The sequence below is a fragment of the Periplaneta americana genome, chromosome 7, assembly GCF_040183065.1.
Source record: "Periplaneta americana isolate PAMFEO1 chromosome 7, P.americana_PAMFEO1_priV1, whole genome shotgun sequence".
Classification (NCBI taxonomy): domain Eukaryota; kingdom Metazoa; phylum Arthropoda; class Insecta; order Blattodea; family Blattidae; genus Periplaneta; species Periplaneta americana.
In genome coordinates, this window is record NC_091123.1 from 111436139 (window position 1) to 111456946 (window position 20808).

General features: G+C 35.8%; 1 protein-coding gene across 13 annotated transcripts in view; it reads left to right on the forward strand.

Moving 5' to 3' along the window:
- The window catches only part of LOC138703364 (pecanex-like protein 1), a 255059-nt gene that overhangs the window by 34669 nt on the left and 199582 nt on the right, over window positions 1–20808 (forward strand). For all 13 annotated transcript variants that reach the window (XR_011333137.1, XR_011333138.1, XM_069831164.1 and 10 more), the window contains exons 4-7: window positions 1811–1957; window positions 6423–6634; window positions 6915–7101; window positions 11969–12931. Coding sequence is in view for 11 of the 13 variants with exons in the window: in XM_069831164.1 (XP_069687265.1) it covers window positions 1811–1957; window positions 6423–6634; window positions 6915–7101; window positions 11969–12931 (1509 nt within the window). In the remaining 2 variants the exon portion in view is untranslated. The remainder of the gene's footprint in view (window positions 1–1810; window positions 1958–6422; window positions 6635–6914; window positions 7102–11968; window positions 12932–20808) is intronic.

Sequence of the window (20808 nt, forward strand, 5' to 3'; positions counted from 1 at the left end):
GAATGTGTTCCAGATCTTTATCATGATTATTACACCACAAACAAGTAGGATTATCAGAAATGTGAAATTGGTGTAGGTACAATTGAGTGACAATGTGACCTGTTGTGGCTCTTGTTAAAAATGTTTGAACATGTCTGGGCAAGTTTTTGTACATTTCCAGGTCATTTGGTTTCTTTTGTACAGACTGTAAAATTTTTACTTTGTCAGAAGAGAGCCAATTGTTGATCCATAGGTTTGTAAAATGAGACTTTACTGAAGCAAAAACACTGGATAGAGATATCACTGGAAGAGGTCATAGTCAAGAAAATAACATAGTCAACTTAAACAACAATCATAAATAAAAACACATTTCTTTCCTGAAATCACTTTGAAACTGATCAAAAATGCTAATAATTTCACTTTTACACCATTTGCTGAAAAATTCTTCTTCTCTCTCCATCTGTTCCCCTTTTTGTTGATCTGAATTCTTTCTGGGCACTAGAATGACTGACACTATAGTATAAAGGTTGGTTAGGAAATATGGTGGTTTAGGTATAACTGGTAAGATTCGAAATTTCCTGAGGAATATGAAAAGCATCACCATTTACAATAGGAAAAAATATCTTTCCTGATAACTAATCTAGGTTCAAAATGTTTTTTGTGTTACACAGTTATTTTAGGAGGATAGGAACGGACCCCCCTACCCCATTATCTATTGGCTTAGTTGCCTCATAAGTGGAGCCTTGTTGGTATCATTTGTGAGGTTCAGACCTGCCTTTGGACATTTGACTTAACAACAAACTGTAATTTCCGTAACTTGGAAATTGTCATGATTATGCATCTAAACCATTTGTCGTGTAAAGTTGTATTTTTTGGGAATTAAATGCTGAAATATAAGACACAGATCCACTATTGTAATTACAACCCAGTGCAAAACACGAACAGCCCATTTCACGATGTAATTAACACAAAACATAATAACAAAATCACTTGGTAATCATGCTTGGAGTGACTGGTGCCATTCCGGCCACTATCGATACCTGCATTAAGGTCTGAGTACTGAAGATAGTCTTGCCTATACTATAATGCAACACTGGTTGAATTAGAGCTAAATACACTAACCATAACACAGAAACTAGCATAAATGAACGAAGTCTCACAAATTTATAAATAGTTTTCTTGGGTCTGTTGCATAAGTAATTAATATGTTTATCATATGAAGAGTTCGCGGGAAAAACGATGAATGTCACATTTCTGTTAAGGATTAGATAATGATCTAATTGAGTCTATAACTGCGGGATGTGGTGCTGTTTCTATAGAAAATAAAGGAAAGGATTACTGTATTCGTGGTGATAATTCTCCTTTTTACCATTTTTATAAGAACAGCATTGAATTTCGCAGTGATCCATTGAATTAGATAATGACATCAACCTTAAGAAAACTGTGACATTCATCGTTTTTCCTGCGAACTCTTCATATCTTAAGCATTGATCTGTTTATTCCCAAATAGTTTACATAAGTAGATGCATTTACGATATGAAAAATATAGTTTGAAAATTTTATACTATTATGACAATGAATTTTTACATTTATTTTACTTGGTTTCTGCAGTCCAGTCAGTATTAAAGCAAAAAGTAGTACATAGTTACATTGTGTGTAGTAATAACTCCCTTTTATAATTTTGCACTAATATTAATGCTTCTGTATTGTGTATGTACATGATATTGTGAATGCAATTTCTACAATGAATGGAACTAAGAAGTCTAAAATTTAGTTGATTCATTTGAGAAATTAATTGATAGCACATTGAATATTTGTTTATTTCTTTCAGACTTGAAAGTGGATGTCCATCGAAAGAATAGTTCAGAAAGTAGTGAGGAAGTAGCAACACTGCGTCCTGTTGTAGAAAAAGTGAGTGTCCATCGAGCGGAACAATGTACCCAGGCAGACCATGAACGCTTCAGATCAAAATTGCAAGGTAATATTTGATACAAACAATTTCATTCAGAAGTCTGTATATTTCCTTTCATTAGAAAAGCTTCTCGATAATTCAACAAAACAGCTACACAAAACGAGGCACAATTTTTCTGCTTCACTGGCTTCTGCGAGATGTATCACCTGAAAAATTTTTTATCCTTTCAATTACATTGAATTCTCATACAAACATTCGTGATGCCACATTTTGGTTACTGCGACATTCTGCTAACAGTTTTAAAGTCTAATTTAGCCCAAAGATTACAACACGTTCATAATGCCTGCATACATTTTATTTGCAACATCCACAAATACGATCACTTTACACCTTCCCTTGACATGCTCCAATGGGTAAGATTACAGGACCGAAGATATATTCATTTACTAATTTTCCTATATTGCATCATCAATATTTATTTGCCTAACTATCTCTCAGTGTGTTTTAATTTCTTGTCCTCATATAACAGCCTGAGCATATGTTCTAAAAATGTCCCTTTATTATCCATGCCTTCCTCTTTCACATCAGCAATTCGTTTCTGGGACTCCCCACCCAGCTCCCTCAGGAACTGTTGAACAATATTGCAGTTCATATACATGTTTAATTCTCCCTTGTGTGTATGTGTGTATATGTAATTTTCCTCAAGTGTTGTATAGTTATAACCACACAATAAGCTTCAGAATGGGACTGAATCTCTGGCATGACCACTGCAAAGGAATAAGGTTATGAGATTTAGTACTTGGAACGTAACTAGCCTTTATAGAGCAGGAGGGGTAACATTAGTAGCAAAAGAACTAGCTAGATGTAGAATAGACTTTGTGAAGTACAAGAAGTTAGGTTAGATGGGAATGACATATCACAAGTAGGAGATTACTTGTATTATGGAGAAGGAAATAATAATCACCAATTAGGAACAGGATTCTTTGTTCATAAAAGAATAAAATCAGCAGTAAAAAGATCGAATTTATCAGTGACAGGTTATTGTATTTAGTGCTTAAGGGTAGATGGTGGGATATCATAGTTATAAATGCCCACGCCGCTACAGAAGAGAAAGACGACCATATAAAGGATAGCTTCTTGAGGAATTGGAACACACTTTTGATCACTTATCTAGATATCACATGAAAATTTTATTGGGGGATTTCAATGCTAAAGTAGGACAGGAGGATATTTTTAAACCAATTATTGGAAAAGAGAGCCTACACGTAACTAGTAATGACAATGGAATTAGGTTAGTCAACTTTGCGACATTAAAAATTTTAATTGTCAAAAGTACAACATTCTCCCATAAGGATATACATAAATATACTTGGACTTCTCCAGATGGATTGACACACAGCCAAATAGATCACATCTTGATAGATAAACGGAGACATACTAGTATAGCAGACATTCGAACTTTCAGGGAGCAGACCATTATCAGTAGGCAAGTGAGTAGAGCAACAAGTTAATATTAGTAGATTCAGTATCCTGAAATTAAAGGACGAGGAAACTAAGCACCATCGGGTCGAAATTTCAAATAGGTTTGTCACTTTAGGAAGCTCCGATGAATTTGAGAACGAGTTAGATGTTAATAGCGTGTGGGAAAATATCCAAGATAGTATCAAAATTGCAGCTGAGCAGAGCATAGGTTATTATGAAACTAAGAAAAAGAAACCATGGTTTGATGAAGATTGTTCCATGGTAGTAGAAACAAGGAAATGGGTAAAATTGAAATTCTTACAGGATCCAGTTGAGGAAAATAGAGATAATTCAATGAAAAACAGGAAGCAAGTCGTATACTTAGAAATAAAAAGAGAGATTATTTGAAAGAAAAACTGAATGAGGTAGAAACAAATAGTAAGAATAAAAACAATCGAGATTTATATAAGGGATGAAGGAATTTAAGAACAGATATCAGCAAGGGTAAACGTGATCAAGGATGAGAATGGGGACTTGCTTGCAGACTCTCATTCAATCCTGAACAGATGGAAAAACTATTTTGGGCAACTACTAGATGTACATAGGCCAAATAGAAATGACTGGGACGAAATTCAAATACAAACTACTGACCGATTTATACCCTGATCCACACTTTCTGAAGTCAAAATCTGAAAAAATATAAGTCTCCAGGTATCAATTAAATTGCAGCAGAATTAATACAAGAGGATGGAACACATTATCTAGCAAAATTTATAACCTTGTACTTGCTATTTGGGAAAAGGAAATCGTACCAGAACAATGGAAGGAATCCATAATTGTACCTATTTTTAAGAAGTGGAACAAGACTAATGGCGAAATGCATCAACATCGGTTAAAAATGCAGTAATCATAGATTATGAAACAATGGTTAAACAGTAACCATGGTTAAAATGTAATTTCTGTGCATCATTCATAATCACCGATTACTTAAACATGGCTAGCTGACACCTCATTTAACCAGAGTGAAATCTATGGTGGTACACTTTTCTACAAAATGACTTAAAAAAAGAATGCATCCATACCACTGCAAAGATAATATTCAATATCTAAAAACGACTGCGCTCACTCCGTTCTACATCGAAATGAAAGCTTCCTACATTTTCGCTTTGCATTGGTTTGCCTTTGGGCGCTGTTATATTTGCGAGTTGCATTTCTTTGTTTTCCAGTAGGCCTACTGTTAGATTAAAATCGTACAAATTGGAAAATTGAATGCAAAAATGATTATATCCCAATGTGAGGTTGAAGTATCGATAGACTTACTTACTAGATTTAAATATATTAGGCTATGTAAAAAAAGAAGGAATATCCAAAAAGGAAAAGGATGCAGAAGATTAGTAGGAATGTGTGTACGATCCAGGACCCCAATTACACCAGGGAATTGCTCATTATCGTAAGATCAATTCATAACTTCTCTTTGTTCAGCCAGTGACATAGAGAAAGAGATATTCGAGTATTCCCTCTTAAAATACAGAAAATAACAGTTACATAAAATCGTAATATAAGCAGCTGATCCATAGGAGAAATAAGCCTGTTTTTGTGTTACTTCAAATGATCCATTTGTAGATTTTGATAAACGAAATCCCTCCTGAAATTTTGTGTCATCTAATTGCTCGTAAGATTATCTCTTTCCACTAAAGAAACTTCACTCTCACGCTCCAAGTAATTCAAGTACTGTACAATAATAATCGTCTTCGAAATAATCATCTGTGGCTCTGGCTGCCATTTTGCTTTACTTGCTCTACTAATCACTGGTTATCCCCTTTAACCGCTCGAATATGGCCGGTTAGAGATTACTGTGGTTAACCTCCTATTTAAGTCATAACCGAGGTCAATCCCCTATAAAAATGCTTAACCAGGGGTTAGGTGACAATTTTAACCGGTGGTTACACTAACCGACGTTGATGAACTTGGGCATAACTGTAGTAACTTTCGAGGAATATCAGTTTTGTTGATGTTGTATAAAATTTTGTCCAGTATTCTTTTGAGAAGATTAACTCCATATGTAGATGAAATTATTGGGGATCATCATTGTGGTTTTAGGTGTAATAGATGACTATTGATCAGATTTTTTGTATTTGACAAATACTGGAGAAAAAATGGGAGTATAAGGGTGCAGTACATCAGTTATTCATAGATTTCAAAAAGCATATGACTCAGTTAAGAGAGAAATTTTATATAACATTCTTATTAAATTTGGTATTCCCAAGAAACTAGTTCAATTAATTAAAATGTGTCTCAGTGAAACTTACAGCAGAGCCCATATAGGCCAGCTTCTGTCTGATACTTTTCCAATTCACTGCGGGCTAAAGCAAGGAGATGCACTATCACCTTTACTTTTTAACTTTGCTCTAGAATATGCCATTAGGAAAGTCCAGGATAACAGACAGGGTTTGGAATTGAACATCAGCTTCTTGTCTATGCGGATGACGTGACTATGTTAGGAGAAAATCCACAAACTATTAGGGAAAACACTGAAATTTCACTTGAATCAAGGAAAGTGATAGGTTTGGAAGTAAATCCCGAAAAGACAAAGTATAAGACTATGTCTCGTGACCAGAATATTGTACAAAATGGAAATATAAAGATTGGAGATTTATCCTTTGACGAGGTTGAAAAATTCAAATATCTTGGAGCAATCGTAACAAATATAAATGACACTCAAGAGGAAATTAAATGCAGAATAAATATGGGAAATGCCTGTCATTATTTGGTTGAGAAGCTTTTGTCATCTATACTGCTGTAAAAAAATCTTAAAGTTAAAATTTATAAAACAATTAAAACAATTATATTACTAGTTGTTCTGTATGATTGTGAAACTTGGACTCTCACTTTGAGAGAGGAACAGAGATTAAGGGTGTTTGAGAATAAGATTCTTAGGAAAATATTTGCTTAAATAGTTGCTTAACACTTATTCTGCAGAATTGAAATTTATTCTCTTTACATTGTCATTAAATTACTGGGGAACTTTTTATATGCATTGTTATTCATGTGCATGCTTTTGTTTCTTTAGCGGAGAACCGTTCAAAACGTCAGAGAGCACGCAATGGCAGTGTCTCAATATCTGTTGGTGATGATAGTAAACCTACAGTTTCTGGAGGAACGTTAGCGTCTAGCAGCAAATGTCCAAGTCTTCACAAACTTTCCCATCAAACATCATCTACAGACTCCCAAGAGGACCGCAGCAGTCAGGGACCTGAACCTCGTCCATCCCTTGCTTCTGTGGTAAGATGCATCTTGTATTATGATTTTGACTTCATATGTATATGTAAATTACAGTGACAGGAAAAGACTTGAAAATGTGGTGTGTATAAATTAATGCATTCTTTACATCACATACCGTGGCAGCCATGTTTTTTTAAATTTTCAGGCTTTTAGTTTTCTTATGGTGAACTGTCTCTTTGTACATCGCACGCGAGCGCGTGCGTGCACACACACACACACACACACACACACACACAGCTGCTACACCTAATTCGCAATTTCAACTATTCTTCTATTACAGGAGTCTGGACCAGCCAATACAAGCATCTCCAATTCCACAATATCTGTTCCTCCAGCCCGAAGGTATTCCAATGCTACAAGTTATGGTTGCTGTATTCCACCAGTATCGATCAAGCCAACTGGATCACTAGAGCTAGGAGGATATATGCTGGAAGCAACAGCTGAAACTTCGACACCGAGAGACAAAGGTGTGTAGCCATTAGAAGGAAAAATTCTAATAAAGTAGCAACAGTTTTTTTTAAATGCAATAATAATGGACTTATTTCATCATTGTCGCCACTGTCACCTTCTTCTTTGCTCCATTCCATTATTGGGTTTGTGGACATTATACCAAGTATTTATAACAATGAAAATCTCCTTTGTTATGAGGTCAGCATGATGAAGGGCCTCAGTAGTCTTGAACACCAGGAGAAACATTTAGTCTCAATGGATGGAAGATGACATTTTATCTTGAATTTATAGGATGAAGTATCGAGAATTCAATATAGAAACACACATTGCATTTGTGGAGTTCAAAAAAGCTTTCGATCATGTAAACCATAACATCTTATTGAATATATTAGTAGAAGATTGCATTCCACATCGAATTGTTCAGAATATTTATTATATATATATATATATATATATATATATATAAAGATACTTCAGTCTCAATTAAAATTGTAGATAAATTGTTATCCTGGAAGATGGTTTCTTCTGGTGTCTGACAGGATGCCCACTGTCCCCCCCCCATCTATTTAATATACATATATATATGAATGCCATGATATGTGAATTTAGGAAAACAAGGCATGGTCACATACCAATTAATAGCAATTTAAATTTGAATGTATTGTTATTTGCAGATGATTTAGCTTTGTTAATCTGTTCAGAGGACGATTTACAAAGGTCCATATACAATTTGAAACTCATAGCAGATAAATACTCTATGGAAATTTCTACCGACAGAACTAAAATTATGGCTTTTTGAGGCAAAGAACCTGTTTCTAGCAAGATTTATATTAATGAAAGTATTTTGGAAAGAGTTAAATAATTAAAATATCTCGGCTACAAATTATCTTTCTTAGCAGATTTAGACAATCATGACAAAATTTTACAGTATAATACATGTAAATCAATGGGCATTGTGAATGGAATCATGAAACATCTCTAGTTCAGCGACATACCCGCATTCATCTGTGTAAAACCTTAGCACGACCAGTCCTGCGCTATAGAAGTGAAGCATGGACTCTAAGTAAATGTGATGCAAGTAGAATTACAGCTAGTGAAATGAGATTCATGTGCCGAACAGCTGGCTGTACTAAGTGCGACTATAAAAGAAGTGAAGACATCTTAAAGGAACTTGAAGTGAACTCTATACTAGCAGATATATGTCACTATCAAGATAACAGATGTCAGCATGTGAGGCGTATGTCTAGAACTAGAATCCTTCTTGCAATCCTGCATTACCAACCTAGAGGCAGGAGTCCAATGAAGAGATGGGCTGAAAACTTTTATGAACCGTAATAGTCCTTCTGGGACTATAACCTTATAGCTGATGATGATGATGATGATGATGATGATGATGATGTTACATTAATTCTGTTGTGGTGAGAGTACTACTGCATTTAATAAATCAGGCTGGATTTAATGATCTTCGTAATGTTATTTCAACTGAACTATAGAGGAAGAATGCACTTCTGAACTTAATTTCCATTAATCCTGGGAAACGAGAATGCGGTTGTTTTAGCAAAGAAGGGCAGCACTGCTACTTACAGACCTGTTACTAAATCTACATATTACTCTGTGAAAAGATTTATTAAATCTACATACTTCAACAAACAAAATTTGATAACACAATCTCAAGGAAAAAAATGGAACTCTCTGCATCATAATCCACAGTTAATTCTCGATTTACGACGCAAATTGTCTGTAGCTGCATTTAGATTGGCAACAGGCCATGACTGTTTGGCCAAGCACCTGCATAAAATTGGAATATATCAGTCCCCTAACTGCCCATTGTGCAACTCAAATCAAAAAATGGATTCGGAACACCTCAAAATCTGTGCTTCAGTGGCTGACCATGACAATATCTTTGAAAAATATTGGAGCGCAAGAGGTCAAACACCTGGCATTAGAAAACAACAACTTAATTTCCATAATTTTGTCTCTTTATATCATTTTTCAGTTTGCATAGATAGACAACATGTTATGCAAGTTGAGAAATTGTATTAAATAAGGAAGTAATGGTGACTTATTTTTGAGGAATTTGTACAGTAGATTCTTGTAATTCGGCCATTTCTTGCACAAAGGAGTGCCAGATTAGCAAGAGTACATAAAATTGTTTAATTCTTCATTAAATATAATATCATAAGCTGCATCAATCACTAAATCGAAACTGAATGCTGCACACTTGCCCAGCACAGCATGTCTCCTTGTTATGATGTTACAAGGTTGAGTAACCCTGTCTCTTCTGTCACTGCAGTTACTAATAATAATAATAATAATAATAATCATCCGAGGCACGACATCCCATGAAGGACCATGACCGACCAGCCTGCTGCTGGTCTCACATCCAAATGCCGAAGCAATAGTGGACGATCATCCAACCAGAATGGAGGTATCATGTGGTTAGCGTAATGATCTCCGAGCCGTTATAGCTGGCTTTCGTAAATTATTGTAATATGAGTTGCAGTACAATTGATACAAGCTCAGACTAATATACTTTCATAATTTAATTTTCTTAGAATTTAAAGATTTTCCACAAATTCTGTAGTTGTTAGAAAAAGTATGTATTGTATAAGCGCTATAGTCTTAACACACAGCACCGATGCAAACTCCTCAGAAAACTATTACAGTAGAAGTGAAAGGAAGTACACTAGAAGGAGCAGAATAATTGAGGTTGTCACTACTATGGAATAACAGCATGTCTTGGTCTTGAAATGAGTGAGACCAGGTTCAAATTCTGGTTGGGAAAAATTACCTGGTAGTTGTTTTTTTTCCAGGATTTTCCCTCAACCCATTAAGAGCAAGTGCTGGGTATCTTTTGATGCTAGAGCCTAGACTCATTTCACTGGCATTATCGTCTTCATTTCACTCGGATGCTACATCACAGTTTATAAAGCATCGTAAAACAAACAAATTAAAAAAATAATTAAGAAGCCAGATTAGCAAGATGCTAGTGTATTGAACTTTTTCCTGTTTGCTGTTGTATACACATTTCAAAGATCTGCTCTGGCTTATCTTCAGACAAAGAAAGAGAGAAACAGAAAGATATCCTATCATTAGGACTGTTGAAACTGTAGTGCATTCAGTCACTTGTAATGACCCCCATTGAGTAAAAATCCTCTCCCACTCCTTGACCTAAGACTATGGTAGATCCTGTCTTAAAACCTTCAAATGTTCTATATTTCAGCAGTAATGGGTCAAATTCAGTCCAAACCTCTGTCGAGAAATTGTCTGCTATAATGAACAAAGGGTATAGCAATAGGGATTTCTTCAGGATTATGTAACTATATAATATGTCTATAAATGCCTGTCTTGATTACATCATGTTACTTCTTTCAAAATCTTTTTTCTGCTGCCATATTCTTAATGAATGTTGATGATCATGTTCCTAAAAAGTTACGTTCTCCTAGCTATCCAGAATAGGTTTTCTGTATGTCAACCTGTCTGTTGCCATATGTTACACAGCCAAGACTTTTGCTGCAGACCCACTTCCCTTTTCCTCTTAATTTTATCTTTAATAATTAGTGAGATATATAATATCTTTTATTTTGAAGACTGTGTCCTTGGTACCCTGTTTTCCTGTGTTTTATATTTCAGAATAATTGGCACTCTGTACATATTTGTCATTTATCATTGTATGACGTGGACTGTCCGTAGGATTCTTAACATTCTCCTATATATTCATCTCAAATGTCTCAGCTCGCCTGATGATGTTGGCTTTTGGAGTCAACATTTCTATTCCATGGAGTAAAATTGATCAGATGTAACACTGGACTAGTATGTATCTTAATGATAGATATACTTATTTGTGAGATGTGATCGTAATATTAAAAATGCTGCTCCAGCTTGTTCAATTTGTCATCATATATCAGGCATTAGATGTAACTTATTATTTAGCCAGTAACCTAAATGCTGAATTTTGTAACAGTTTCTATACATTTATTAAATTGTTACATGTGACACACAGTATTGATTTTTATTTATTTATTTATTTTTTAATTTTTTTAGTCGAATCCAGCACTGCAAATGCACACTCGTTCTAAAAGTGGTTGAATATCTTGTTTGTTGTCAGTTGTTAGCGTAATATCTTTGACATACATTAAATTATTTACAATCTCACTGTTAATTTTTATATTTTGTTAAGAATTTCATAATTTTATTTTTTTATTCTATGAGTACAGTAGATCATAAAGAAAATCACCTGATGTTTGTCACAATGGCTCACCATTGTGTATTTTTGATTTAAAATAGAAAAAACCATCAGTTCTTTTGTATTCTGCCAGGAGGTTGGCATTTTGAACAGTTCATCTAAGGAAATGTAAATGTAATGTATCATAATAATTCGAGCAAAGAAACGTCCCTGGAGTGCACTATTGATCTACTCAGTGATATTTTCTAGACTGAATGCTCTATTTTTTTATGATTTATTTAACGATGCACACAACTGCCGAGGTGTGCCAGAATTTTGTCCCGCAGGGTTCTTTTACATGTCACTAAATCTAGTGACATGCGCCTGTCACATTTAAGCAGACTTAAATGCCATCGACCTGAGCCGGGATCGAACCCGCAACCTCGGGCACAGAAGGCCAGCGCTATACCAACTGCACCACTCAGGGCAACCTGAATGCTCTATAGACCATCAGGTAACACAATATAGAGAGAATATAAGGCAAGGGACACATACACCCAGTCTATTTGAGGGGAAGATAAGTTTCTAATACTGTGCCCAGAATCGAATCTGTGTGTAGTGGAATTATAATCAGAACTCCATAAGTGATACTATTCTATTCACACAGAGGAATAATTAAATAAAAAAATATGTGTAATCTGGTGGTGTTCGTGTTTCAGGTCTGATTTATTGGAAGCAGCAGAATTCACGTGGTGGTGTGCGACGGATACGTAGTGGCACACTGGATTCATGCTGTCCGCCAACTAGTCTTGAGTCTGGGATTGGGGAAGGTGTTGGGACTCACGCTGGCGGAAATGGAGCACGACATGACCCTCCGCCGTCCACTCTCTTACGTGCCCGCCTTTCCTTATCTCCATATTATGGCTACGGTAGTGAAATTGTGTATCCTATTGCGGAGCAGTCAGATGAACCAGGCCATAGCCATGGTGTGTCTGATGCAACAGCCACAGAGGGCAGCACCTTCTCCCTTCGGCCAACAATTGTTCCTGATTCTGATGATGATGAAGATGAAGAGGACAATGCTGGTTCACGATCGCCTCTTCTTGTGCGTCATGAAAGTTTCGAACATAAAACTCTTGCCGGGTCTTCAGGTAGTGGAACTGGTGGTGGTGCTGTTGGTGGTGGTAGTAGTGAGAGAAGAGGAACCAAAGAGGCTGGGTTTTCATCGTCAAACTCAGCTCGGACTAGTAGGAAAAAGTGTTCAGTTTCTAGTAAATCTGGAAATTCGTTCAGTACAGGCTCTTTAGATCAGGCTTACCAGTCTGTATTCCGGAAACATTTTGCTATTGTTGGCAGTGAGGAGAGGTTGGATGGGGAGACTCTTGTAGATCGGACTAGTGCTTCCTCAAAAGATGGCCTATTGGCTACAGAAGTATCTGTGTCAGCTGGTACACCTGATTTGGTTAATGGTGAGCATATCATTAATCAGGATGTGCCTGAGTCTCATGGCAGCAGAAGATGTTCAGACAGTGATGGTGGTCTAAGTGAATGTGGGCCTGAAGATGATGTTGATAGTTTGAGTGACGGTAATGATGTAATGGAGAGGAACAAGACTACAAGCAGACATAGACGTCACCAATCTTCTAAGTCAACAAACTTTCCTCTAACATTGGGTGAAGAAGGTGAGTGCATGTTTTCGTACTATTCATTCATTCTTAGTTTTCTTCCCAAGGTCAGATATTTTACTGAAAACCCAACATTCTCCAATCTTTCCCATTTTCCACTTTCTTCTTACTCTCCACATACAATCCATGCTATATCTTAATGTTGTCTATCATCTGATATTTTCTTCTGCTCTGACTTTTCTCCCATTCACCATTCCTTCCAGTGCATCCTTCAATAGGCAGTTTCTTCTTAGCCAGTGACCCAGCCAATTTCTTTGTCTCTTCCTGATCAGTTTCAGCATTATGCTTTCTTAACCCACTCTTTCTAGGACAGCTTCATTCCTTATTCCTTCTGTCCATTTCACATGCTCCATTCTTCTCCATATCCACATCTCAAATGCTTTTAGTCGTTTTTCACTAATTACATCGTAATGTCCATGGTTCTGCCTCATACAATGTCACACAAAGCACTTCACTAGTGTCTTCCTTAGTTCTTTTTCTAAAGGTCGGCAGAAGATGCTCCTTCTTCTTTAAAAAGCTTCGATTGCAATTGCTATCCTCTTTACTTTGCAAAACGGTATTTGTCGCATTCAGGGAGGAGAGCCATTAATCCTTCCCATTGAAGACTTTAAGGAATCAACCTGGACAAATACCCAATGTCCCATCCCTACCTTCCCGTGGTGCAGCTGTTAGTAAGCATAATTTTACAAGCTGAACTAAAGGGAGAGCTACTTATCAATTAGCACTGGTCAGCTTGATGAGTTAATGACCGAATTTGGTATAATTTTCCTCTATTCAATATCTAATTCTCTCTTTACCCTTTCCTATCCAGTCCTCTGACTGAACTTTCTTCGACCCCGACAGTATTAGAGCATTTGAGGCCTAGGGGTTCATTTCACTTTCCTTCCTACCCCTTCTACTTTTCTGTTCCTAGTGCTGACCTGCTACGGCATTAAAATCGTCCTCCAGTGGCTTAAGGAGGGAAAGCTGGTGATCAACAAGATCTCCCAACTAGGTCTATTAGACCTGTCGACCAACAGCAGGTGTGGTCCTCCAAACATTCTGGGGGTTGTGTGTGGATGAAGTAGCCACCAAAACATTAAAATACGTATTCGCTTAAATCAGCTACAACTTGCCATTTAACCACAACGAATATGTCAGTCCCCTAATTGCCCATTGTGCAACTTAAATCAAGAAATTGATTCAGAACACCTCAAAATCTGTGCTTCAGTGGCTGACCATGACAATATCTTTGAAAAATATTTGAGTGCAAGAGGTCAAATGACTTTATTGTCAAATGCCTGGCATTAGAAAACAACAACTTTCTGACAGCAGCTCATGTTACTACAGTAGAACCTGTATTATCCGTGGTAATGAAGGGGATGGACTGAACGGTTGACCGAAAAAATCAGATAATCCGTACCATGAAATACTTTGCAATTTCGCCCATGGTCTTGTATTTAACTCGCTAGGTAGTGGATCAGAAGTTCACTAATTTAAGTCTGGTTGTCAACGAAGGGTTTTTAAGGGGGAAGAAAGCCCTTTGTAATGACTGTCTCAGGAAAAATAGGAATAAAGGAGGTCTCATGTTGTAGATTTCTGTGCTTTTTTACACTTTATCCTTGTTTCTTTTTTTTATTAAATCGTGCAGTTGTAACTCCAATCTCGTATTCTGATGCAAGATGAGCCACAGTTTCTCTTTCTCAAACCATTCAATTATTTCAATTTTTTTTCTATTCTTAGCACATCACGTTTTCTGTTAACACCTGTGGAAGATATTTTATATACAAGTTATATTACAGAATGGCAATTCGAACAGTAGACAATACTGTGCAACGATAAAGGCTTGTAATAACATTCTCTAGCAAAAACATATGTAGAACCACTGCCATCGTGATCTAATACAGGCCGTAAGGCAGACCACGTGACTCACTTAACAGCTGATCGCAAAGGGCGGTCTTTCAACCATATCAATTAGTTGCAGTACATGAAAAATAACATATATTTCTCTGAAATGCAGTGTAATCGCGTCAGTAAAATTTTAAACAGTGATTGTGAAACACTTGAGACACAATTCACTTGCAACGTAAGGTATAATATTATTTTTGGTGTGAAAATTACGTTGTTGCAGGCAAAGTTCGTATGTGTAATACCTGCCTTTATTTCGATTAGATATTGCGCCCTTATGTGGTTAAGTGAATTTTTGGTGTTATAAACAGTAAATATGTGTAATAATATACACGTGAAAGTGAAACATTGACTGGGATGTAAAGTAAATTATGATTAGGCCTAAGTGCAGCGTTACTGATGTTACTCTTGTCTAATCCATTATTGTTAGTTTACCGTATTTGTTTTATTAAATTTAAATTATTGCGCCCTTCTTATGTGTAATCTATATTATAATCTATAATAATCTTCTAATCTATATTATGAATAATACGACGTTTGATAATATACACAATTTGAACTAAAAGCGAGATATATTATGAAAAATTATACTCACCTTATAGTTTTCATTACTGTTACAGTATCTAGTATTGTAATTAATTTAAATAAAGCACGCTCGCTTCATTACGAAATTCTTGCACATTCATTTAAGCATGTTTCAACAGTTTTCAGTTGCATCGCACGCATATTTTGATGTGTTGACATTATAGGTTATGTTTACTCTATCAGTACTTGGCTTATTTCTATATTCGCAATTATGCATCATAATTAAGCATAACGCTACGTATAACTTGTAAATGCAATTTGTCTACACTTCAATTATATTTATTCGTTTCATACGGTACTCCAGTCTGATTAGTTTAATATGTTACCAGGGCTAAACTAGCGCTGAGGTAGTTCCCTTCGTATTCATACACCTTGCATATACTAATTAGTTCGGTTAGTTCACGCTTTTATTATGCCTTGCTTAGAGGATGAAATGCATCTCCACAAAAAATAAATTCAACTGTTTTCAGTTCAGAAGTTACCGGAATTATACCTCAGCGCTTGTTTAACCCTAGTTAAGTAATATAGCTGTATGTACATTTCATAGGAGGGACTGTGGTGAATTTTCTACCTATAAGTAAGGAAGATAACCGTGTTCTGAAGTTTATCCTAATATATTCTTCTTTATTAAATCTCAAAATAGCTTTCGTTCTCAACTTAAAATGTTGGCGCAAATAGATTATGTTAACATGGTGAATTCTCTTCACATAAAAATAACACAGTTTTATAATTATTCCTGCCACATTATGCAACAAATAAATTGAACTAGCCGGAACTTATGCACACATTGCATTGAATAACATTTTAATTGTATTATTTATTTGTTCCCTACTATACTGGGTCGTATTGAATTCTACACTGGTCAAAAAAAGTTAAGCATATTTCCAGTTTACCCAATAATACCTGATATTTATGTTTCTTTTGGTTTTATGTGGCACGTGTTATGTTTACCAATTCAAACTCTTTCATTTGTTTTAGTCTGCATCACTAGGTAACGTCCAAATCACGGCTAGTAAAGAAAAGCCTGTAATTCGAGCAAAGTTCAGTCAATGTCATTTTGCTTCATAGTGCAGTAAACAAAGTCTGTAATTCGAGAAAAGTTCAATCAGTGTCGTTTTGCTTCATAGTGCTTCATAGTGCAGTACAATGGCTCGGAACATCCTTACAATGGCAGGCCGCATCAAAATCATCACTTTGATGGAACAAAACATGAGACAAGTTGATGTTGCTAACATCCTTCATGTGAATCAGAGTATTGTCTCCAGACTGTGGAGAAAGTTTCAGGAAACCCAATCAATAGCATATCCACCTCGCGAAGGCCGTCCACGCAAAACAACACCAGGTCAGGACCGGTATGTAAGGTTATCTGCACGTAGGAACCCTATAGCCTCAGCTACAACTCTGCGCCATGACCTGCGCGAAGCCACTGTGTTGTTGTAAGTAGCCAAACTGTGCGCAGTAGACTTCATGACATAGGGTTGTATGCTCGAAGACCACTCAAGACTCCAGCACTCTGTCCACATCACAGGGGTGCTCGTGCAAGATGGGCTAGAGCACATGAGAATTGGACACGAGGCCAATGGACCAGAACTTTATTCTCAGACGAAGTGAGAATGGGCCTACACCCTGACAACAACTCTATTCACGTATGGAGACGAACAGGGGAGAGAAATCATCCCTCAATGACCGTGGAACGTCACCAACAGTTTGGTGGTTCAATCTTGTTTTGGGCAGGTGTCATGTTTGGCCGCCGCACACCACTGGTTTCAATAGAGGGAAACATGACTGCTGCTGTGTATGAGAACAACATCCTCCAACCCATAGTAAGTGGTTTTGCAGAGACTGTAGGAGAAGGGTTCACTCTACAGGACGATAATGCTCGGCCTCATCGTGCTCATAGTGTGCAGCGGTATCTGGTAGAACATGGGATCCGAAGAATGGATTGGCCAGCATGCTCACCGGATATGAACTGCATAGAGCATGCATGGAGCTTTCTCAGGAGAGCTATTTCCAATCGTCCACATCACCCATTAACGATTCAAGAACTCAGGAATGCTGCCTTGGAAGAATGGGACAATTTGCCTCAGGAGAGCTTAGATGCATTGGTACTGAGTATGCCCCATCGCATACAAGAGTGCCTCAGGGTTCGTGGAGGAACAACACGTTATTAAACAGGGTACTGAAAGCACCATCTCCTTTTCTTTGATGATGTACGAATTTCAACTTCCCTTATCTTTTCCGTTGTTTCCAAACAATGCAACTTTTTCATTTCATATTGAGTCCATTGTTAACAAATAGTGTATTTCTACTTTTAAGTTTATTCTGTGGAACCAAGAAACCCAATTATAATTTATCTATTTTATTTTAATTAATAAAAACAGTTATATGCCTAATTATGCTTAACTTTTTTTGACCAGTGTATTTATCTAACCTACCAGATGAAGTAACACACAACCGTACGTACCTACACTTATTTCATAGGAGGGACTGTGTTAAATTTTCTACCTACAAGTAAGGAAGATAGATGTGCTAAATTAAAATCACAATATAAATAATTCTTCTTTATTAAATCTCAAAATAGCTTCCATTCCAAACTTAAAATGTTGATGCAAACAGGTTATGTTAACATGTAAAACTCCGTTCACATTAAAATAACACAGTTTTGTAATCATTTCAGCAACATATTATGCAGTAAGAAGTGAACATATCTTATACACACATTACACTAAATAAAACTGAGCACCGACACGCATTAAAGTAATATATTTCACTCAGCTCCGTATACTCAAATAGAAAAGCCCGCCCCATCGAGTGACGTCACACATCCTGCATTACGGCCTGGTCTAGATCACAATGGCAGTGGTAGAACCTACTAATATGATAAATAAAACAGTACTTCATATAAGTTATTTATTTCTGAAGAAAAAAAAAAAGAGCGAGAAATAGACAGTTGGATAATCTGCCAGTCAGTTAATAGGGTGACGAATAATCGAGGCTCTACTGTACTTACAATACATCCCAAATATCTGAAGCTGTCCACTTCTTCATCTCTTAGTATCACCTCCTCTTCTGCTAACGACGCCATGTCAGCAAATCTTATGCACTTTATTCTTCTTCCTTCTACTATCACCCTTTTCACATTTCTTCACTAAATCCTCCAAGTAGATGTTGAACATGGTAGATGATAAAGGGCATACTTGTCACACTCTTCCTGTTCCATTTCCCTCTGAAATTTTTTGTCCTATCCTGACTGACTCGTTTCATATAAAGATTACTGAATAGCATCCTCTCTTTTCAATCCATACCAATTTTTCGTACAATGTGAAATTGAATTCTGGAATAGTGGTTCAATAGGAAAGTAAATTGATACTTATGCAGTTCAGCTACAGATTATCCAGTAAACATATTGTTTTGTAAGGTGTGGGTATTGATTCCCATTGATCTTATGAGATATGTGAAAGACAAAACTGAATAATAGGAAGACGAGGATTCTTTGCCTCTATTGGGATGAACCTGTCATTTTGACGGGTAAAATATTTTCTTGCAATATTTTGACTTCTGTTATTCTGAATGTGAAAGGACTTTTATGTTCCTTTAATTTGTTTTATTTTCATATTATTACAATTTCCTACAAATTCTGTCTTCTGCAGTAGCTAATAGAGGTGTACATAATGAACAATTTAGTCAGAAGGACTGAGTTATTCATATTCAGTTATATTATTTTGAAACATAACATTACAAACGTGGGATTTATTTATTTTTTTGTTTATTCATTTATTTTATTTAGTTGTTTATATTTATTTATTATAAATTTATTATTTTAGTAGGCCTGACTATTTCCACTTACCATTTAGGTTACACAAAAGCGTTATTGGTTAGAGGAGGAACATTTGAAAAAATATCACTTTTCTATTATACCATAAGTGTGAAAATATGATAACATATATTTCTTTTTTACTAATGGTGGATATTTGACTCATCATCATCATCATCATCTCATCGCACTTGTAATGTATATCAGACTTGAGATATCTTGGGAAATAACTTTGTCAGTAAATTGGTCTACACACCTGACTTCATATCATTGAATGATAATGATAATATAATTATAATTTAATAATATACGAAAGCTTTCCTGGATAGTTAAAAACATCAATCTACCAAAATTCACCTTTATTATCACCATCTTTCAGATCTTCGGCTGAAGAATTTGTAGACAAACTTGTATGTGGTACAGAACATCAGGTCTCTGGAATTATCATTGTGTGCTGCAAACTCAACATCTAAATCTTATCCTCCCCCTCGGGATTTATGTCTGATGATTGAATGACCGCATTTCAATAAGCCACATTTGTGTGACATGTTTAACATATGAGTATGCCAACATATGTTTATATCGCAGTTTTTGCTCAGTGTTAAACTATTAAATTTCGGTAATTTTAAATACATCAAGCCGAAATTATTGTTCTCCATTACTGTAATTTCCTATCCACACACAAACTACAATAGAAGTATGCCAGCCACATGTTTTTATATTGCAGTTTTTGCTCGCTCAGTGCTTAACTATTAAATTTCGGTAATTTTAAGTACCAGACCTACTTCACGCAGAAGTTTTTGTTCTCCATTATTGTATTTCCTGTCTACACACAAACTACAATAGGAATATGCCATTAACATGTTTTTATATCACAGTTTTCACTCAGTGTTAAACTATTAAATTTCGGTAATTTAAGTACTTAATGCCATAATTATTGTTCTCCATTATTGTATTTCCTATCTACACACAAACTACAATAGAAGTATGCCATTAACATGTTTTTATATCACAGTTTTCGCTCAGTGTTAAACTATTAAATTTCGGTAATTTAAGTACTTAATGCCATAATTATTGTTCTCCATTATTGTATTTCCTATCTACACACAAACTACAATAGGAGTATGCCATTAACATGTTTTTATATCACAGTTTTCGCTCAGTGTTAAACTATTAAATTTCGGTAATTTAAGTACTTAATGCCATAATTATTGTTCTCCATTATTTATTTCCTATCTACACACAAACTACAATAGAAGTATGCCATTAACATGTATTTATATCACAGTTTTCGCTCAGTGTTAAACTATTAAATTTCGGTAATTTAAGTACTTAATGCCATAATTATTGTTCTCTATTATTGTATTTTCTATCTACACACAAACTACAATAGAAGTATGCCAGCCACATGTTTTTATATCACAGTTTTCGCTCAGTGTTAAACTATTAAATTTCGGTAATTTAAGTACTTAATGCCATAATTATTGTTCTCCATTATTGTATTTCCTATCTACACACAAACTACAATAGAAGTATGCATGTTTTTATATCACAGTTTTCGCTCATTGTTAAACTATTAAATTTCGGT